This window comes from Mycotypha africana (assembly GCF_025528875.1).
Source record: "Mycotypha africana strain NRRL 2978 chromosome Unknown BDF20scaffold_6, whole genome shotgun sequence".
Lineage (NCBI taxonomy): Eukaryota > Fungi > Mucoromycota > Mucoromycetes > Mucorales > Mycotyphaceae > Mycotypha > Mycotypha africana.
The window spans coordinates 1,049,914-1,071,792 of NW_026515730.1; the positions used below are offsets into that span (position 1 = coordinate 1,049,914).

The 21,879-nt window shown below is 37.9% G+C and overlaps 6 protein-coding genes and 1 non-coding gene across 7 annotated transcripts; 5 read left to right on the forward strand and 2 right to left on the reverse strand.

The window, feature by feature from the left end:
• Window positions 1–156: 156 nt before the first annotated feature.
• On the forward strand, window positions 157–1,048 carry BDF20DRAFT_874497 (uncharacterized protein). Its single transcript, XM_053081268.1, has one exon. It carries the CDS (start codon window positions 287–289, stop codon window positions 710–712), a length of 426 nt encoding a protein of 141 aa, XP_052935669.1. The 5' UTR covers window positions 157–286; the 3' UTR covers window positions 713–1,048.
• Window positions 1,049–1,435: 387 nt separating this feature from the next.
• Window positions 1,436–5,023, forward strand: BDF20DRAFT_874498 (uncharacterized protein). The gene is made up of 3 exons (XM_053081269.1): window positions 1,436–3,509; window positions 3,577–3,691; window positions 3,755–5,023. The coding sequence occupies exons 1-3, from the start codon at window positions 1,547–1,549 to the stop codon at window positions 4,596–4,598; spliced, it is 2,922 nt and encodes a 973-aa protein (XP_052935670.1). The 5' UTR covers window positions 1,436–1,546; the 3' UTR covers window positions 4,599–5,023.
• Window positions 5,024–6,382: 1,359 nt separating this feature from the next.
• On the reverse strand, window positions 6,383–6,464 carry BDF20DRAFT_t104. The gene has a single exon. It is a non-coding gene; the product is annotated as a tRNA-Ser (tRNA).
• Window positions 6,465–7,325: 861 nt separating this feature from the next.
• BDF20DRAFT_988356 (uncharacterized protein) lies at window positions 7,326–9,022 on the forward strand. Its single transcript, XM_053085268.1, has 5 exons — window positions 7,326–7,454; window positions 7,498–7,586; window positions 7,915–8,066; window positions 8,363–8,397; window positions 8,806–9,022. Exons 1-5 carry the CDS (start codon window positions 7,427–7,429, stop codon window positions 8,961–8,963), a joined length of 462 nt encoding a protein of 153 aa, XP_052935671.1. The 5' UTR covers window positions 7,326–7,426; the 3' UTR covers window positions 8,964–9,022.
• A 448-nt stretch (window positions 9,023–9,470) lies between these two features.
• BDF20DRAFT_913716 (uncharacterized protein) lies at window positions 9,471–10,798 on the forward strand (the record flags this gene model as incomplete). Its single annotated transcript, XM_053084105.1, has 6 exons — window positions 9,471–9,540; window positions 9,619–9,687; window positions 9,758–10,213; window positions 10,342–10,466; window positions 10,533–10,639; window positions 10,717–10,798. The coding sequence occupies 6 exons, from the start codon at window positions 9,471–9,473 to the stop codon at window positions 10,796–10,798; spliced, it is 909 nt and encodes a 302-aa protein (XP_052935672.1).
• Window positions 10,799–13,464: 2,666 nt separating this feature from the next.
• BDF20DRAFT_874504 (GPR1/FUN34/yaaH family-domain-containing protein) lies at window positions 13,465–14,508 on the forward strand. The gene is made up of 2 exons (XM_053081270.1): window positions 13,465–14,311; window positions 14,384–14,508. The coding sequence occupies exon 1, from the start codon at window positions 13,483–13,485 to the stop codon at window positions 14,197–14,199; it is 717 nt and encodes a 238-aa protein (XP_052935673.1). The 5' UTR covers window positions 13,465–13,482; the 3' UTR covers window positions 14,200–14,311; window positions 14,384–14,508.
• BDF20DRAFT_874505 (Sec63 Brl domain-containing protein) lies at window positions 14,509–21,572 on the reverse strand. Its single transcript, XM_053081271.1, has one exon. It carries the CDS (start codon window positions 21,247–21,249, stop codon window positions 14,638–14,640), a length of 6,612 nt encoding a protein of 2,203 aa, XP_052935674.1. The 5' UTR covers window positions 21,250–21,572; the 3' UTR covers window positions 14,509–14,637.
• Window positions 21,573–21,879: the final 307 nt, after the last annotated feature.

Sequence of the window (21,879 nt, forward strand, 5' to 3'; positions counted from 1 at the left end):
CCGATAGATGAGATATGTGAATATCTGCGTAGGCTTTGTTTCATGAAGTGATCGAGGTAAAAGGATTTTTCCATTCATGCACGTACCTTTTTTTTTTTACCATTTTTTTCTTTGCTTTTTTATTCATATAAATAGAGGCTCTATTTTGCCCAAACAAACCGAAATTATTTATTTTTTCTATATCCTCATTACTTTCCCAACAAACGTTATCTACTTTACTCTGTTCTAAAAGCTTTTACTTTTTTTTCCTATTCCATTAAACTATTTATTACAAATTACAACAAAAATGTTCTGCAAAACTACAACCGCTATTGTTCTCTTCATTGCCTGCTTCTTGGCTATGGTGAATGCTATTGTCATCAATCCTAAAATCACTGTACCCTCTCAGGGTACTAAGTGGAGAGCTGGTGAGACATTTACAGTGAAGTGGGCTACTACCTTTTACGATGGTGAAAAGACTGTTCCTATTCCCGATGACTATAAAGGAACAATTAAGTTGGGTTACTACGAAAATGGCAATCCTAGCATGAACCTCAAATGGGATTTGGCCTCAGGTTTTCAATTGAACAGTGGTGCACAATCTGTCACTTTGCCCTCAGACCTTGATACCAAGACTTCTTATATCGTTGTTCTCATGGGAGATTCTGGTAATGCTTCTCCCAAGTTCACTATTCGTGCTGCCCGTGGTAATAGCTCTGATAAGAAGGACTAAGGAAGTAAAGAAAAACGCTTTGGGTATACCATTCCAATGACAACCTCTCTCTCATCTCTCTCTCTTTCCCGTTAATTATTCCTCATATGTATATCACAATTTGAGAGATACACCTTGTAAAAAAAAAAACCCAAAAAAAAACAACCTCTACTCTACTATTATACATACGCAACCCCACCTTGTAATTACTTTTTTTTTCTATTTTTCTTAATAGCTTAATCACCTTTTCTCACTCGTTTATATAATTTTGTATATTTTTGTTCTGTTTTTTCTATTCTAATTATTTACTGCAAATTTACTATTATTTATTTCACTTTTTCCCAAATTCTCCAAATAAAAAAGTAAAAATTCAAATTCAATAGCCTTCGCGCACTGTGGTGGAAAATCAATTCCTATTTTACGTTAAAATACCTATCTGATGGAGACTATATCAAAAGAGAGAAGAACATTATCTTTATCATTAATACTGGATGGGGTATGGTAAACATATTCGATCTTGGTGAAAGCTATTTTAGGCTTTCATACTATCAAAAGAGCTTTGGGAGGGGCCTTCGACGCAGGTATATACATCATTATTGGAACCCATTAGTTAAATTACCTCTTTGGTGCTGAATAGTATCAGTAGCTAAACTTGACAATCATAGTGGAGCAAAAGAGCTATTTTTAATACCTCTTTAAATAACTTTGGATAGCTCTTTGGGACCTTTTTTTTTTTTTTTTTTTTTTTTTTGTCCCTAAATTAACCTTCAAACTCTAATTTCTGGAGAAAGTAACATTGTTACAAGCCTTTTTCGTTCGCTTTTCACCTCGTTCAAAAAAACTATGAGAGAATAGATGGCTCCTATACTACCATCCATACGGCAACAACCATATCAACAACAGCAACACTTTAAGAACGTTTTTTGGTCTCAAAAGCGCCCCGAACTCACGCTTCCTGACTTTCAAACTGGTCTTTCCGTCCTTCACCAAAAGCTCGCTCAAAGCAAAATAGAGAATGAAGAACTCATCAGCTATTTTAAAAATCGCATTGCTATTGAAGAGTATTATGCGCTTAAATTGACAGACCAAAGTAAAACTCCCTTCAAAACAACCGGTTTTGGCCGAGATGAAGGTGCCACTCTTGCCAAGTCATTCTTGCAACTGAAAGAAACCAGTCGACAATGCGGCGAGCGTCATAAAGCGACAGCTACTCATATGGCTCACACTGTGCTTGAGCCTCTACAAACGTTTCATGAGGACTATAAACAAACGATCAACAATTCAAAACAGGCAATGGATGGTATGTTGAAGCAGTTTGATAGACTCGTAAAAGAAGCAGAAAGGTCAAGAACCGCCTATCATCGAAAGTGTCAAGATGCAGACAAGGCGGAAGAAATAGCTGTGAATAATGCTGCATTGTCCGTCAACAGTAAAAACGAAAAAGAAGGAAGGGAGCTATATTCCAATAACAATAACCTTCCCTTGCACCACCACAAAGACACAGCAACTGATAGGAAACCTGTAATGAACAAAGAGGAAGACCTGGAGAAAGAATCCATGTTCATAGCGAGCAATACGGCTGCTACCATCACGAACACCAACAACGTCGCCAATATTCAGTTGGGAAATCAACTGATGCCTCAGACGGAACTGGATCATCTGGTGCGTCGTATGCGTCAAGAAATACCTATCAAAGACCACCGTGTACCTATCCTTGGCACTTATAAGAATACGTCGACAGGAGAAGAGATAGCCATTTGGCTGCAGCATAATCTACCTCAGTGTAAAGACTCTCCTGCCATGGCTGATATTGTGGGCCAGCAATTGATCCAGCCCTATCATATTCTCAGATTGGTTGGACAACGCGGAAATAAATTTACAGCCTCTGCTCATTGCGTCTATCAGTGGCAGCGTTCTGGCGAGGACACCCAAGAGGATGAGGAGGCTACTGCTGTCAGAAACTCTTCCACGGCCGCCGCCTCAGACAGTAGCAGCATCAGTAGTTATGGAGGACTAGGCGGTTTACTCATGGATAAAATCGCACCTGCCATCTCCTCCGCATCTTTGACTGACGCTGTGAACGAAGAACCCCATAAGAAAGCACGCCGAGAAGCTGAAAAGAGCGACCAGATCTATCGTGCAGCCGTCTTGAAATTGGATCAAACGCGTATGGCGATAGAAGAAGCTATGTTTGCTCATCTGACAGATATGCAACAAGTAGAATTCAAGCGTTTACAGACAATCAAATCCATTCTTGCCACCTTCACTGCATCTTTATCAGAGACAATTGCTGATAACAAAACGGTCATTGACGAGATGACGGTCTATTTAGAGTCGCTGAAACCGAGCCAGGATATTGAATATATTATCCAACAATACGCAGTATCAGGATTTTCTCCAAAAGCCATTGTCTATGACAATTATTACCATGGGATAGCGCTTGATCAGGTCTTTGGTGTCTCCTTGAAAGAATTGGCAGGAAAACGGCAACAGGTCCAGCAGCTTCAGGAACAGCAACAGGATCCGCCACCACGGTTCATCTCTTTTATTTTAGCAGCTATTGAAAGTGGTATCTCAATATTAGATGATCAGGAAAAGAAAAAGAATGTCTGGTCCACTCCTTGCGCACTTGATCGGGTGCATGCTGCCTGTTCACACCTTAACACAAGCAGCGATTATCTGACAGCACAAATGTTTGAAAAGTACGAGCCTGATTTATTGGTCGCTGTTCTTCGCTATTTTTTGTTGGAATTACCTGATTGCTTGATGACTTTCGAGTTTTATGACCCGGTGAATGCATTGTTCACTGGAGGATACAGTAAGTTCACAAGATGCACCTACTACTTTAAGCCTACACCCATTCAACTCCACATTCTTCCTACTAGGCAACAATGAACAAGACGGTGATACACTTCGAGTCTCTTCCCTAAGCCATCTTATCGCCAGCCTTCCTTCCTCCCATTTTACTACCCTAAATGCTATCCTGAAGAGCATGCTGAGGTAACAACGAAACAATGAGATAGTATATTCATACGCACAAACAATTTATTTCTTTTTATATAGCTTCATCAAGGATGTATCGGCTAGTTCAGAGATCATTGAAAGTATGTGTCATTCTTTGGGTCCTGTGGTGCTACGTGCACGTGTAGAATCTTTTAGCACTCTCAACAGTAAAGTGCCTTTTAGACTCATGTATGAACTTATCAGTCACTACCACGAGATATTTACTGAAACAACTTTCAAGATGCAGTTCGAACGTGTGAAACAACGACAGGCAAAACTAGTCGTCGCTGCGACTGATATTGAACAACAACCACGCCATGGAGATACGTCGCAAAACAGTGCCAAACGCTCCAATAGCAGTAGTTTTATGTCTTTCATGAGACCTACTATCAATACTTCTGAAGAACTGAGCAATAAATGGAGAAATATGTTTCAAAAAAATACAACGAGTAGTCCTTTATCAGCTGGATTGTCGTCCTCGTCATCACCTGGAGGAGGCAGCCAACCGAGTCCTTCTATGGTGAAATCTATTCCCTTGTCGTTTGGTTCTCTCATTACGGGCGAAACGTTTCTTTCCTCTTCCCCTCCATCGTCTCTTAAAGACAACGCCACCGTTGCTACCAAGGCGACGACAATAAGTAGTGGTGATGACAAAGATAATATACCATCCCCATCACTAGAACAAGAGCAGCCTACAACAGTTATGTTCGATGCTAATAACCATATGAAGGAGGAAGACAGTCAACCTAATGGCAGTCAGGAAGATAGATTCCTAGCACACAATAGCGATGATAATAGTAACAATAACGATGCTGCTTCTTCAGTTAAACGACCTGAAAAGCCGAATGAAACAGATTCTTCGTTTTTCGATGATGATGATGACGAAGAGGAAGAGGAAGAATAAAAACTAAGCGTTGAATAAAAAGAACGTAACATTTGCAATTGTATACCACTTGCCATGTCATTCATGGAAGTTAGCACTGATTTCCTTCTTTAACCCAGTCGCTTATGATAGTGTTCCATTTTCTTACGCAAACAATGAATCATAAATTAAAGTAACCTTATACCATAATTTTTCTTTTTTTCTGCAAACTATTAAGCACACGTCTACTTTAAATGTACCGTTGTCGTTTCTTTTTCACTTTAAAACTTACTTGTTAAAGTTCTCTTTTTGTCTCAGTAAATGCTGAGAACAACTGAAATGTATTATGAAGAAAGTATTGTAGTATTTGACGACTTGTAGAGTTAAATATCACTTAATTAAAAACAGTAAAAAGTTAACGAGATCAAACTAGTATGTTTTTATTTTGAATCAAGTTAAGTTCAAAGAGAAGAATAGAATTCTCCCTTGAGGATTACGCATCTACCCGGAGCGGGTGGACTTGTAAACGTATCCATGGCTTGATCTAGTGATCATGCAACTAACCTATTTTCCCGTGCTAACCATTATGTAGCACTGCTTGCAGGAAAATAGTATTAATAAGGAAAATGGTATTCGTGCGTGGTGTTTGAGTTGAGTGAACAGTTATTGTAAAGGATGATCACAACCTATTATCTTGTAATCATTCTTTAAGCCGAAGGCAGAGAATAGTACTTATAACCTATTATACCTTGGTGTTGAATCAATATATCCTGCAAGTCCATATATTCATTCTACTATATATCCTATATCATATAGTAACGTATTATAGCAAAATAAGTAAACTATATATCCTAAATGACAACCTGTTCAGCCTTATACGAGGTAGCTAATCTCGTATAAGAATCATCACTTATTCTATATTCGTTTCCTACTCTACTTTATATTATTTCAGCAGTAATGAGGTGTGAGGATCTTGTAAAATTTGTATACGAGTTCTTCACATCTCATATGATGCTGTCAACTAAACACAACACTTAATTCACGGTACTCATAATATCAGAGTTTATGTAGTTTCTAATTATTTCTGGTTTGCAATATTGTATAATTCATCTTTATCCTTCATAAAGTGAATTATGTCTTTAATATTTGTATATCATCTACCCTCAAATACGACAAGTATAAGCATACAACTCAAATTATATTTGTATCACAGCAGTATTAAAGTAAAGATAAAAGTAATATACAATTATGCCAGACTTTGCCTTATTATCTGTTGAAGAAAGAAGGAAATTATCGACAAAAAAAAAAAAAATGTGAAAGAGAAGAAGGGGATGAAACATGATGTGAGCAATACATTATATAGCTTCTGAAGCATCCAAAGGCTTGCATTCTGCTTTCACAGGAAAAAAGATGCCAACTAGTGTTTCCTTGTTTCAACAGTATCGACCAAAACCCACTTTTTCAAAGATGGGGTCAGAATTCCCGAAGCTAAAATTAATGCTGTTTTCAAAAGGACATATATTATTAAACAATTCATAAATTTGGACTGTCTAGCGTAATAAACAAATACACATATAGTTGAAAATAACATGATGAATACGACACACCTCTTTTCAAATGATCCGAATCATCGTTTTATATCCTTTCCTAAAGCTTTGCGTTTATTATAAGAGTACCCTTGCTCTATGCTGGCTCAGTGCGCGACAAGGCTGCCTACTTTTTTTTTTTGTTTATTTTTTTGTTTATACCTACTTGGCATTGACAATAAGAAGAAAAAAATAAACTTATCACTACATGCACCGCAAATAAAGGGTATTCAAAAAGTACGTCGCCTGCAGGATTCGAACCTGCGCTCCTGGAAGGAAACAGCTTAGCAGGCTGCCGCGTTAACCACTCCGCCAAAGCGACCTCTTTCAAATTTTGAAATGGTTTAGTTAAAAGATGGTTCGTAAAATAAAATTTGAACTCAGGAACGAATATGATAGGCTGGAGGTATGAACTCATAATTGCTCAGAGGAGATATCAGGTTGTGAAGCGGGAATTAAATGTATAATAGTTAACTGTATTTAAATGTCATTTTGATCGAAAGAATAAACAGGGCCCTTCTCCACATTTACAATACTTAGTATTAAGTTGAACCTGGACTCTTGAGTTCCATCTTAAGTTATATACATAATAAAAGTGCAAATACTGTTTTTTCGCTTGACTTTCGCACGAAATGGCTATTAAATTGAGACTATATTACAGACTAATTTAAAATTATTTTGGATGAAAAGTATAGTTTTTGGGATCATACCTTTTCTGTCAAACTGCTCAATGCCAAATGTCTGGACGTCATTCTTTCGAATGATATTCCATGATATTCCTTTTCATCCCCCATCCGTCTCTAGTAAAGCACACAATATAATTTCCTTTAGCCTGTCTTCCTCGCAGCTCTTGGAAGCGGCTGCTTTCGACTAATCTACTTGTCATAGAAATCTTCTTTTCCTCTCCATGTCCCACCCCTCAGCGATGTGTGGCTAATTTATTAATTTTTGATAAAATAATCTACAAAAAAAAAAAAAAGTTTGAAAGCATTTACTATTGATAGATGAGATGATGACGATAATGATGTGGTTAGTGTGTTATAATGATAGTCTTTCCAAACAGGTGATGGCCCAAGAAATACTGTTCGAATGCTCTTTTTTAGCAGTTGAAACAATATCCAATACTTTGACAGTTTCACATGATAATACAGTGACAACAGTGCCTAAGGCAATGTATAAGGTTCTAAATTGTTCAAAGGCAGGGTTTTTATTTTCAAAGATCCTTTTATTTATATCCCAAAGGACGAGTTTCTTTTTCTTAACAAATTTTTCATAACTATAACTATGAATCTGAAAAACCGCAACAGGGATGGTTAATCAAAGACTTGGGCATTAACATTTTAATTGTGAAAAAGTTCGTGCGCCTACAATTACCGCTTCAAAGGCTTGTATCTTACACTTTCAAGAGCACTATTATGGCATTATGTGCTATCTGGATATAACAGTGCGATATAATACTGTGTTGTAGTATAAGTCCATACAAAGGAGAAGCAGTAAGAGTATAAGATGCCGTTGAAACCGTGAGCATACACATTATCCTTCATACCTTTCTTTTTGACCTAATCCACTATAAAAAGAAAGAACACTGATGACAATTCAATCGTTGACAAAAAAAAGGGTTGTACTTATAAGAATATGTACTTCGACAGCTTAAAATACTAATTAACAAAAGAGAACAATGATTTGAGATTTGACAAACAGAAAAAAGAAGAAATCCTATGAGAAAAAATCAAAAAAACAACTTCAGTTCCATTACCTTTAAATATTGAAAGTCGTTATTTGTCTTGCATGGTGATCACTTGCAACAGCACGCGGTTGACCCCCCGACCATCATCCTGGTGCAGAATGTGGTGCTGCGCCTGAATGCCCATATTCTTACTCTCCATGCCTATATAGTCAACCTCATTACTATGACCAAGTCGTGGTAATGAGTGAGGATCAATAGATGACAGCGACGGAGGAAGAATGCTGGGGCTAACATGCAGTTGGTTTGAAGAACGGAGGAAAAAAAGATAAATACGGTGAAAGAAAACGAATTGAAAAATTGTTGCTGACGTATTATTTTTTTTGCGGGGATTTTACTACGATTAAACAAGATTTTTATTGGCAAATAATTTTAAACCCACATGAGCACATAATCATTAAGAGATTGAATTGCCCGGGTTAGATCAAATATAAGGAGAGAAGGGTGCTAAAAAACCTTTTTGATAGTCAATAAAGGAAAAAGGCAGTAGAGAAGGGAAGAGGAAAAGAAGGTAAATCCAGGACTAGATTAGACCTGAGTGAGCCACTGGACTAACTTGTTACCAGGAGTGGGAGTGTTGTGTATGTGTAAAGTATAACAGTAAAAGAATGGAAAGACAAAGAGAAAGTCTGTGAAAACTTGTGGTAGGTTTATTAAGAGTCAATTAAGACAAAAGATAAAAAGATAAGACAAAGATTCGTTCTACACTTCAACTTGGGATCATATTTATACTTTTCAGGAACTTGATCTGAGAATGAGATGTGCCTTGCGGAGTTCTAGAATTGCTTGCTTGGAAATTTCTAGGAAATCAGAACAGTAACATGAGACATGTTTAATCATCCATATCATCGATATCAGTTGATATGACTATGTGGAAGAATACAATTGAATGTTCATAGGCGGATATAGATATGTTAAGAGAATATGGAAGTTGCTGGAATAGACATGATCTTTCTGGATATACCTGATACAAGTGGTGTTGCTGAGCCAGAGATCTTTTATCCGACCTTCAGGTCTCTGCTGCGTCATTCATATCATGAATGCCTCAGTCTATTATGTCCATTGGATCTATCTTAGTATTATTTGGCTTAGGATAAAATATGTATGGAACATGCTATAGCATTGGACTCTATTATTATAATAATATTATCTCATAATGCACAGACAATAAAGAATATATCATTTATCCATATGTAATCTCAACAGTGAATGATTAAGTACCAGAAGAGACTAATGTCATATTATGGGATAGTCACATAGCAAGTATTGCAGGATTTATTTGTCTCTGTCAATATCTATAAACGGACTTATGCCTCAATATACAACATTGTCAAAACTTCTTTGTTGTCCAAATAACATTCTAACAAAAAGTTTCAGTTTATAGAAAAATAAAAACGTTGATACCTTTTCCCCTTTTTTAACAGAGTCTAGTTAGATATCCTTTAAAGAATTATCAAAGAAGTGTTAACAGTGGATCATCAGGTAGATTAAAATAAGATCTCATCACGAGCTACTCACAACGACTGTACTGTACATATTTTATTTGTAACTGAGTGTTTATATCTTTTGAGTAGCTTTTTTATCATGCCTTCAAGAGAAGCAAAAGTTTACCTTGAAGCAAAGTTGAAGAAAAAGCAACAAGAAAATAAAGAAAGTCAGTTCATGATTGCTGTATTTTGTTTCTTATTCGTTTAAGTACTCAAACAAAATCGTTGAACTATTAATTTTCTAGAAACATGTTTTGATTGCGGACGGGAAGGACATGCCCATAAGGGCTCATACTTGTGTCCAGAATATAATGGTAACAGATAGCTGAAGAGGTAATATTTCCTGTTCATTTTCACTGATATTCTGTTCATACGCTTTTCTAGCCAAGAAGCGAAAGTCCGGAAAAGACGACTACGAAACAAAGCAAGCTAAAGATAAAGGCAAAAAGAGAAGGCTAGAAGCAAAAAAAAAAAAAGCATCGCCATCGAATACTGTCATATGCAAGCACTGTGGTCTAAGTGGTCACTCAAAAGCTTCCTTTGCTTGCCAACAACATATTACTACTAAAGCGGAGCTCCTTCGAACAAACTATTCAGATAAGTATGAGCTTTACGCTCAGAAGCTGCCCCTTGTAACCTACGTGGACGGTGTTTTTGATGCTGAGCGCAGTATCTTACGGAAAGAGCATGAAGGATTCCAGCAAAAAGTGATTGAGCTGTGCAGATTTATACGGGACGTCACAACCAGAGCACAGCTTTTCATGAATCACTACATTATTAAGAACCGTAATTTAACTGTTCAGGAATACATTTATGAACAAAACTTTTGGTACTGCATCTGTAAGCTAGTCTTGGGCCAAAAAATTACCAACTAAGCCTACATTAACCACACTGTGGCTCTGACGTTCGATGACGTTGCTACTGACGAACCTTCCATTATATCCCCTTCAAGGATCAACAAATCAAAGGTTATAGTGATGCTATGGCGGCTGCATGGGAGAGTATAGCAACCACTTACATGAACCACATGGTGGAAAACTTCACTAAACGTATCAGATATTACTTGTATTGGGCATTGAAGCCTACTTTCCAGGTAAAATGCTTGACTTATATCTTCATAGAGAAGATTTTAATTGCCCAAATCATTGTCAAATAATAGGAAACAAAGAACAATATGATTTACGGACTCATTGATTCATATTGCCTTCTTAAAATTTTGAATGATATGGATACTTGTAAATGGTTGGAAGATGTTGATATAACAAAGTAACCCGAAGTCGATGCAACATGCCAATCATTGATGGAAAATATGCCATCAACTCCAACAATCGAAAATATCACAGCAGCACCATCAACATTTCTACCACCTTTGGCGTTCATGCTGCAGTTGATCGAAACGAAAGCCCTTACCGCTGGTCCGAATGACAAAAAACCCAAATTATTCTTGTGGTATTTGACGACTTGTGGAGTATAATATCACTTAGTTAAAACAATAAAAAGCTTAACGGGATCAAACTAGTAGGTTTTTATTTTGAATCAAGTTAAGTTCAAAGAGAAGAAAAATATCTACTGCAAAAATTTGAATATCTTCTTCATATTGCGGAACCTAGAAACTGACAGCTGAGTTATTCTACTCAAAGAAGACGTACGTCTTCTGAACCGTAAAAGAATAGAATTCTCCCTTGAGGAGATTACGCATCTACCCGGAGCGGGTGGACTTGTAAACGTATCCATGGCTTGATCTAGTGATCATGCAACTAACCTATTTTCCCGTGCTAACCATTATGTAGCACTGCTTGCAGGAAAATAGTATTAATTAGGAAAATAGTATTCGTGCGTGGTGTTTGAGTTGAGTGAACAGTTATTGTAAAGGATGATCACAAACTATTATCTTGTAATCATTCTTTATGCCGAAGGCAGAGAATAGTACTTATAACCTATTATACCTTGGTGTTGAATCAATATATCCTGCATGTCCATATATTAATTCTACTATATATCCCATGTCATATAGTTACGTATTACAGTAAAATAAGTAAACTATATATCCTAAATGACAACCTGTTCAGCCTTATACGAGGTAGCTAATCTCGTATAAGGATCATCACTTATTCTATATTCGTTTCCTACTCTACTTTGTATAATTTCAGCAGTAATGAGGTGTGAGGATCTTGTATAATTTGTATACGAGTCCTCCACATCTCATATGATGCTGTCAACTAAACACAACACTTAATTCATGGTACTCATATATTGGAGCTTATGTGATTTCTAATTATTTCTGATTTGCAAAATTGTATGATTCATGTTTATTCTTCATAAAATGAATTATAATCTTAAATTTGTATATCATCTACCCTCAAATACGACAAAAGAGACACAAACGTTAATTCGAAATAAAGAAAATCAACATCTTTTTATAGTCTCGCTACTTAACTTAGTCCACTATAACATCCTTTTTAACAAGACCTACAAGTCTTACGGATTCTGTCAGAATGTGTTTAGTTGTAATTAGAGATCAACAAGTTCAGTAATAGCTTAGCTAGGGTAGATTATGTATCTATGGTTAGATCTGCAAAATAAAGTTATCTGATTCACTTAAATTCAACACTATATCACATTTCGTCAATCAGAAATAAGGCGATGCATGGGTATAAAAGATAAAATACTTTCCTAAAAAAGAGTACTGTTGTGATAAATTTACCAGCAAAGGTTATCCTAATCGTTTATAAGGATCCGCAATTTCCATTTAAGTTCTATACAATATTCCGAGTAATATGATGTTTAAACAACAGAAATTGCTAATAAACGGAAAATCGAAAATTACAGTAATAGGCAAGTGTATGGGAACAAACTGAAAAAATAGAATGGTGGGAGAACGCATAGTGACATGTAGCACACATACATCGACGAGGAAAGGCCGAAAAAAACCCTCTGTTTGGAGGCCAATAGTTCAGGCTAGTCTAATAATCAATGGATTTTTGCAGTCAGTATAAAAGTATTTCGTGAGATTAAGCTGACAAACAATAAATGCAAACTACAAGTTTGCACTTTTATTAGAATGTAACTTCATTATGATTTCCATTTTTGATTTCGATGCGCTAATCGTCTTAATTAAAACCTTAACTTCACTTCAGATGCTTTTTGCGGGTCCAAACGAGTGCTATTCGCTCTATATTGACGTTACATGGAAAAAGGGAAACTAGCCAAGTCTTCTAGAATCTGTCAATTTCCCAATTCATGGATACAGCTAAAATCTCCAGATTTACCTTTTCTGCTGTATTACATAAACTTTTTTTTTGTCAACGTTATAGTACGCGAATTATTCAAACTAACTTAAGTAGATAAAAAGGTCAAAAGGAGAATATAAAAATATGCAGGGAAAATGGTCAGTTACGGTTTGATGACTTCGTCACTGTGTCTACTAGGAAAGAAAAGGAAATTGAGGCATGGGAAAAGAAATCGACAATGCCAAACTCGGAAATACCGTGTTAAGCATGAACCAACTTAATTAACCAACGTTAATATTGCTACTTATGTAGTAGATGAAAACAGTAGCAGTAACTGATAAGCAATCAAAGGTTTTGCATAGGCTGGAATATATCGATATTTTCGCGTTACTGTCTATGCTTCTGATAAGCAGTTGAAAGCTACAGTTACTGCCGATTACACGATGAATCACATATTTGTTTGAGATCTTATTTTTTTTTTTTTCCCGAGTCATCTTCAGTCAACAGGCCAGATTGGCAGTCGTCGACTTGCAGCATTGTACCGGAGCTAATAATACCTGCTGGGAATTTAATGAATCTCGTCTTGTACCTTGGGAAAACCGTGCACCGTTTAAAAAAGGGAAACCCTGATAGAATGCATCTTACAATGTTGACACGAACCACAAAAAATTGTGGGGAAGAGGCACAAAAGCTTAATAGATTTCTGTAGCACTTTCCATTTTGAACCTTTTTGGTTAATCTTACATTTAACTTGGTACGAGTGAACAGTAACATTTCAAACTCTTCGTTACACTCAGCCACAAACTGGATATAAAATATTCTGCAATTATTTGGGTTGCTATACATTTTTAGACACTCTTCACTGCTTATCACTGCATTATGTCTTCCTCAATTGATGAATCAAAAATTGATGGCCAACATCACGAATTTGTAAAGATTAATATGACAAAGGAAGAAAAACAATATGCCGATGCAATTGACTCAACTGCTGCCCAATTGCATGTTAATACTACACCATCTTTTGCCTCCAAAATTCAACCCGTGCCTATCGGTTTCGGCGCCTTTGCTCTCTGTTCTTTTGTTCTTGGTCTATACAATACCGGACTTATCACAAATATGCCACAAGTCGCCGTTGGCGTTGCCTTTGGCTACGGTGCTATGGGTCAATTTATCTGTGGCGTCTGCGAGTTAATTCTTGGGAATGTTTTCGCCGCTACTAGTATGCTGACATTTTCAGGCTTCTTCTTTACATTTGGTATCATGATGATTCCCAGCTCAGGTATTCTCGAAATGATTATGGCTACTGGAGGTATGGAAGCCGTTCATGAGTGCATGGGCCTTATACAAATTGGTTATGCTATTGCGGCGTTCCTTTTCCTGCTTGGTACCTTACGTCAACCAATCTTAATTCGCATGGTTTTATTACAAGTCTTTTTGGCATTCCTTTGCGGCGGCATTGGTGGTTTAACAGGCATTAATAATTTCAACCTTGCTAGTGGTTGGATTTCATTCACACTTGCTCTCACAGCATGGTATATAATGGCCGCCATTTTATATACTCCTGAACATACAATGATCAAACTTCCATTGTTCTAAACATCAAAGTCATCTTCATAATCTTAAGCAGTTTCTATATCAGATTCATTATCTTGCGTCATATACCACCAAGAAAGCATAACAATATTACCATCCATCTTATGATCTTTTACTATTTCTCTCTTAATATTTAACCTTATTATCTTGTAATATACTCATATCTAATGACATATAACAGTGTTACCTTTCATTCAATATTTGAAAATGCTCTGTCTTTTCTGATGTAAAAGCCTGTCTTGCTTACAGCACAATGTCGAAAGGGGAGGAGGGGGGGGAAGGAATACAGCGTCCCAACCGCTTATTATCAATAGAGTACTGAAAAATCTACAAAGGTTTATTATTACATACGGAGGGGGAGGAGGGGCAGAAAGCAATTAACATATAATAAAGACCAAACATAATCGTGTAAGAAAGTCAATTTTAACAATTATAATAGGCTTAATCTTCATCTTCGTCCATAGACTCATCTTCATCTTCTTCACTACTTTCACCTTCAGCAACGTCCAGATCCATATCTAATTCTTGATCACAACCATTATAACTATCTGACATTAAATAAACTTTCAGTGTGTGTTGGCCAGCCTTAGGTGCAATGAAATCTAATGCCACTGTTAATTGTTGCTGTAGAGTGACTCTCTTGATTGCTAATAATGTCTTGGTCTCAGGATCACCAACAACAATCCACCAACCTTCATCCTTCTTTTTGGGGAAGAAGGGTGCGATTACAGGACCAATATCCTTACCAGCATCATCCTCGTCGATTTCTCGTTCCAATTGAACCTTGATATTGACAATGCCTCCTGCTGCAACAGAATCTCTCTCCGCCACTTCAAAACCAATGTCAATATTGGGGTATCTATTAACGAAACGAGCCACCTCGCCCATTTGACGTTGATTCAAGCTCTTAAGACAATCGTTACGAACATCATCATCAATCTCCATAATATCAAAAACAGATTCAACTTCATTTGCTTCAAATCGCTTGATGATATCGTTGGTAAAGTAAGGGATTTGCTTAAGCGGTGAATCGCGGTCCCACATTGCTTGGACAGACATTTGTGATAGTTCCATAGCAGCTAATGCTGGAGATAACCAACCATTTGAGGAAATAACATCAACACATGCTTGAAGTAAAGGAATAATCTTCTCGACAACCAAAACTTGATCTGATTGAAGATCGGGTGGCAATTGTATACGGGAGAAGTGTGCTTGTAACAAAACATTTGTTTTGATTCTCGGTGTATTGAACTTGGGGTTAGCAAGCTTAATAGGAACACGGTCGTAGATACGTTGAAGAAGTGATTCCTCATGATGACGAATAGGAATGGTATCAAATTCAGTAGCGGAAGAAACAATTTCCAAAAGGCCTCTGATTTTAGTGGTATTCTTGAGACTAACACTGAACATATCAACGGTTGTGTAATTGATATTATAATAAGCTGCAATCATACCCAAATTGAGTGGTATGATATCCATTTCATCTTCAATAGTAATACACTTAGTTTCTTCGAGGTCGTTTAATGTATTTTCAACAAGTTCTGAAAGATGGTCGGACATATGGCGATGTGAAGTGCCTTGCAAACCATAGTAATTGGGATTGTGCGCCATACGACGGTAAAGGAACGTCCAGGTAAGATAATCAACAGCATCCTGCTTATTTTCTATTGTCTTTGTTACAATTTCGGCATTGAAATGATCATGTAGGGACAAATCCAAATGAGATTCAACAGGTAGGGCTTCGTATAAGAACTTCTTATAGTATTCTTTTTTGTTGCCTTGGCACATCAAGACACATTTACCAGTTTCATCAGTATTGGGACGACAAGCACGACCAATCATTTGTAAAACATCGGTAATAGGATAGTCAGCATAACGGTGTTCTTTGCCTTCGAAATACTGTGTACCCATAACGATTACCATGTAGGAGTGCATTCGAATACCCCAACAAGTATCGCGAGAGGCAATAATGACCTTGATAGCACCGGTTTCATAGAGTTGTTCTACGATGAGTTTGTCTTGCTTTGATAAAGCTTCATGATAGAAACCAATACCATGTTGCAAAGTTTCGACGAGAGATTTATCCTGAATACGTCCCAATAACGATTCAATCTCCTCAGGCTTGCAGTTCAAAAACTGATAAGGCTTATCATCGGCAACACAGTATGTGATGAGATCAATAGCCGTTAATTTACATTGTTTCCTTGAGGGAACAAAGACAATAGAAGGTCGATTCTCAGCATAACCAGTGATAGCAAGATAAGTAGGTTTAGCCATGGCCATCATTAGTGAAGCAAAATGAGGAATATTGTAGCTTTGAATATGAATCTCCAAAGGTACAGGACGGACAGAAGGATGGAAATTGAAGACAGTTTGAGAAGTAGCACCCATCCATTCACCTAAATCACGAGCATTGGCGAGCGAAGTGCTCAAAGCGACAATGCGAATAAGCTTCTGCGTTTGAGAAGCGACGTATCTCATTCTTGACACAATGACTTCGTATGTGGGACCGATACTGCTGCCAATCATATGTACCTCATCAGCGATAAACAAATCAACATTTTGCACATTCTTTCTTTGCTTCCAGCGACGAGAAATAACATCCCATTGGGTGGGTGTTGCACAGATAATATCACCACGTTCTAATAACTTCAAATCAGCACTAGTTTCTCCAGTTAAAGCAACAACTTCCTTTCCTAATTTGCCAAACTTCTCCTTCCATTCTGCAACACGTTCATCAACTAGTTCTTGGAATGGTGCAATGTATACAACGCGTGAGTCAGCCTTCTGATTCCATAAGCGGAAGAGAGCAAACTCAGCACAAATTGTCTTGCCAGAACCAGTCGGTGCACCGATGAAGACGTTTTCATTCGTAGTATATAATGCGTTGAACACTTGTGTTTGAATAGGATTGAAGTGATTAATCCAAGCAGAGTAAAGCTTTTCATATTCCACATTGTTGAGACCTGAGATAGGCAAAGGTTGAAGATCGTGAAGTTCAGTGTGCGGTGCATACTTTTCAGGAAGGATCAAATGCTTGAAGGAGATAGGTAATTTAGTCTCACAATGTAACCAACGATCAGCAACAACGGTAACAAAGTAATTGGGTGGCAAAGGTTCATACAAAGGCACCGTAAATGTGACCAGGTGTTCTTCTTCCGCATATCTCTGTCTTAGAACAAAGTAGTCATGATGCAAAATATGTTCACCATCAACATCTTCCACCAGAATCCAAAATGCTTCAGCGAAACCATGGACTTTTTCATCCCATTGGAAGTCTGGAGTAATGGTCAATTCTACCTTCAACAAAGATCGGGTAACAGGCTGAACATGTGCTTGAAGATCCAGTTTGGGGAATTGATGGACAAATTTATGCAAAGTTCGGCCCGCTTTAGGTTGTCCAATAAGTTCGCCAAGTTCTTGGGCATTTAAATCGAAGTAACGCTCCCAAGGGAATTCTTTACGTTCAAGTCGACGGACAATATCTTGAGGCATAGTCTTGAATTGACGAAGAGGGGACATGGGCAGCCACATACGTTTCTCCACCATCTTACATAAATTCAATGCTTTCTTTGTTAATTGAGACCAACCACGCTTTAAACATATTTCAAACATAGCACGTAAAATACGAGCAGCACTTTGAGTAACGTAGACCATATCTGCAACTAATGCGAAGCCTTCCAACTTCAATTGTGAAATATAAGCTTGTAACAACACATTAATTTTGGCTGTGGATTCATCTATGCTTTCTTTAACAGGCACTGGTACGCGTTCAAGTAATTTTTGTAACTCCATCTTTTCTTCTTCACGAACAGGGATATACTTGAACTCATCAGATAAAGCAAATACACGGAACAATTCAATTTCAGTCATCATAGGACGTAAGTGTTGGTTATAAGTTGCCATAGAGTGATGAGTGACATAGTAATGAGATGCAATGCGACCGAGCTCTGTGACTTGGAAACGACCTGTCTTTTTGTCATATTTGATGAGATTACATTTATCCAAGAGTGTTGCTGCAGAATGAATCAAATCAACACGTTTCTGTTCCAAATGGGGATCTTCATCTAATTCGTCTAATGAAATATTGTACAAGGTAGGGTTGCGAAGCATACGAACATAAAGATAAGTATAACCTAACCATTGTACCGCTTCATCACGGTTTCTGATAGTGCCTAAGACAATTTCTGCATTAAGATTGTCAGCAAGTCGAGAAACAAATTGTGATTCGATTGGAAGTTGAGTGTTAATGAGTGACAAATAGTATTGTAACTCTGAATGAGCCGTAATAATGATGCCTTCACCGTATGTATCAAATTGCGGACGACCGGCACGTCCTAACATTTGCAGTACATCTTGAGGGGAGAGTTCAACCCAACGACCCTTCTCAGGTGAGTAAATCTGTGTACCTTTAATTATAACGGCGTGTGCAGGTAAATTGACACCCCAAGCAAGAGTTGCCGTGGAGCATAAGACCTTAATATGTCCGTCCGCAAACAACTCTTCCACAAGTGTACGATCAGCACGAGTCATACCAGCATGATGAATTGCAAAACCGTAAGGTAAGAGGTCTTGCAAATTGGCATCCTTGACTGTGGCTGCTTCAGTTTGCAAAATCTCACGACTGGCTGAATCCTGCTTCAAGAAACGAGCAATAGTATCCTTGTCCAAAGCCATATCTCGGAGTGTTTTGGCAGTTTTGGCAGTTTCTTTACGGGAGTGAACAAAAACAAGTACCTGGTTCTCCTCTCTCTGATCAATCTGCTCCATGACTTTTTCATAGCATACTTCATTCATCGTTTGGAAACGTTTAATAGCTTTCTTTTCTGTCACACCAATAAATTGTTGCTTTAACGGACATGGACGGAAGGAGCTGTCAAAATGGAATAGACCGGTCTTGCTATCAACACGCAAAAAGGCAGCCACATCAGCGTAGTTTGGTAAGGTGGCAGATAAACCAACAAGACGGACAAGTTCTTGAGTCTGTTCCATAGTACGAATGGTACGAGAAATGATACTTTCGAGTACAGGACCACGATCATCATGCAACAAATGAATTTCATCAATAATAATCAGGCGCACTAGTGCAGTATAGCTACGGTCCGTTGCTTTACGAGTAATGACATCCCACTTTTCGGGCGTAGTGACAATAATTTGGGTCTCTGCAATTTGTTGCTTCGTCAATTGGCGGTCACCAGTCAATTCAGCAACCTTGATGTTATATGGCTCCAAACGTTTACTGAAATTGCCTACCATTTCAGCAACCAAAGCCTTCATGGGAGCAATATACACAATTTTGAAAGCATCGAGGTCAATCAAGCCGGTTTCAGGATCACGGTTCTTACCAATCTCGTGCAGGATAGTAAGCATGGCTACATTGGTTTTACCAGCACCAGTAGGTGCACACAGTAAAATATTTTCGTCACTTCCAAATGCAGTTGGGTAAAGTCTACTTTGAACACGATTCAATGTTTGCGGACCAACAAAAGCATCATGCGTCCAGTCAGGCATAGATTTGATAGGGACTAGTTTCTCGCCGGTAGCAAATTGCTCAGGTTTAGGTGCAGGAACGTGAATTTCCTCATAGCCTTTTTTTGTACGTTTAGTTGAGCCATCAGGAAGCTTGACTTTTTTATTTGACATAAGATGAGAGCCTTGCTCAAAAGCAAGTGCGTCGAGATCGAGCATTTTTCGCGGAGTTACTGTTGTTCCAGGTTGAATGGTAATGGTTGTAGGCAACTGACCACGACTACGGGTGGCTTCACTATCGATTTCCATAGCTGTGTCTACTACACCTTTTCTTTCTAATGCTTCGCCACGCAGTTGGCGATCTCCACTTAAACTACGTAAAATCCAGCCCAAATTCTTTTCCTGCATTTCTTTTTCTATAGCTAATCTATCGTCACCTGCTACACTAGCGAGTTGAGTGCACCAATAAATGAGGTCACGGTTCTTTACGAGGATACGAACCAAATCAAATTTGTCAAAGTCAAACAGCTCCATCAAATCATTTTCGCATTCACGAATATCTCTTTCAGAACCGAGAATTTCGAGAGCTTTGGCTGTTTTTTTTGTTGCTGTATGTGCATCATAATGGCTTGCAATTTGGCTTTGTAACCAAAAAGCACCAATGTCGTGTGGTAATAGAATATCCTCGTCTTGCGTCGCAGCAAAGGATTGTTTTTTCGATGCTGATCTTTTCTTTTTGCTTTGACCAGGAAGAACTGTCTTGAAGCCGTCTTCTTCATCTGAAGGTTCTTTATCCTCATCCTCATCTTCTTCTGAATTTTGAGCGGTTAATTGTTCTTCATCTATATCTTCATCTTCTTCTTCGTCTTTCAGCTCAAATTGATCTCCTTCTTCTTCTTCATCTTCATCCTCATCAAATACAACAGCAACGCCAAGTTCATCGTCAATTTCGCCGATCTTACCTCCATTCTCATCGACATCCATGGCTTCACCATCAGTTGAATAATCTGTGATTTTCTTTGCCAAATTGACAAGTTGTGCAAATTGTTCTGATTCGATGTTGCCAATGACTGATTCAATTTCTTTCTTTTTATCAAAATCTTTCAAGGTATCAGTTTTTAACGTTTCCAAAACATCGTCAGCAGCACTACGAATGACATCACGTGCTTGATCACCCAAATGTTCATAAACAAATGCTAATATATGCTCATATGCCTCGCGTGTTTCTTTTGTACGAGGTCTATAATTGAGGCCTTCCCAATCTTCAGTTGCTGATAATACAGAAGAATAACCATAAGCCCTATTGAAGGCATTCTCCTCTTTCTTTCTACGTCTTTTTTCTGAGGTGTCTTCCCCAGTAGACTGTTTCTTCGCAGCTGCTTTTTTCTTTTTTGCTTCTATATTGGGTGTTTCTCTTTCAGCGCGTGAGCCAAAATCCTTGGGATCGATTTTACCCCAAAGTGAATCGGGTTCACCCGTTGGTTCTTGATCTCTGCGCGGTAATCCTTTACGATTAGCTTGCAGTACCAGACTGGAAGTCGCGGCATATTGATATTGGCTCGCTTTGGCAAAGTTTTCAGCCATTATATTAATATACACAAGTTATAAATTTTTTACTGCTTCTTTAGATCGAAAATAACAACTCTAAGAAATAAAAAATACGATCCACGATAAAATATGGAAGAAATCGTTAGAGTTGGAGCAGTTTTAGCAATCACAGTTAGTCTTTACCGAAAGTTGAATAAATATGAAGAGCTGTAAAGAAGAATTAAGGGATGAGCTTGTATATAGAAGAAATAGAGGTTTTGAATAGTATGAGTAGAGGAGTTTAAGTTTCTACTTTTCTGGCGCAGCCGTTTTGCTTGAAGCGAGCGCCAAGTGACGTAACGCAGCTTACTCAGATAGGCCAATAGAAATAGTGGCTTGCGAAAATTCAAGCTGTACCTTGGTGCATATCACCATAGAGGAAATAAGCGCTGACCGATGAAAAGGGTTAACTACTGAATAAATAATATCTATAATTTGCTGCACTTATGAATTACTTTAGCCTATGAAATGTGGCAGAAATTACCACAGCAACGTTGCAGGAGAAGAATAAGATCCAGCCAAGTAATGGATGGTGGGTAAATTCCTTAATATTCTCCCAGAGCAACCCGAGCATTTGTAATAAAATAAATACTTCAAGTGCAGGAGATGAATGTTGACTTTGCTGCA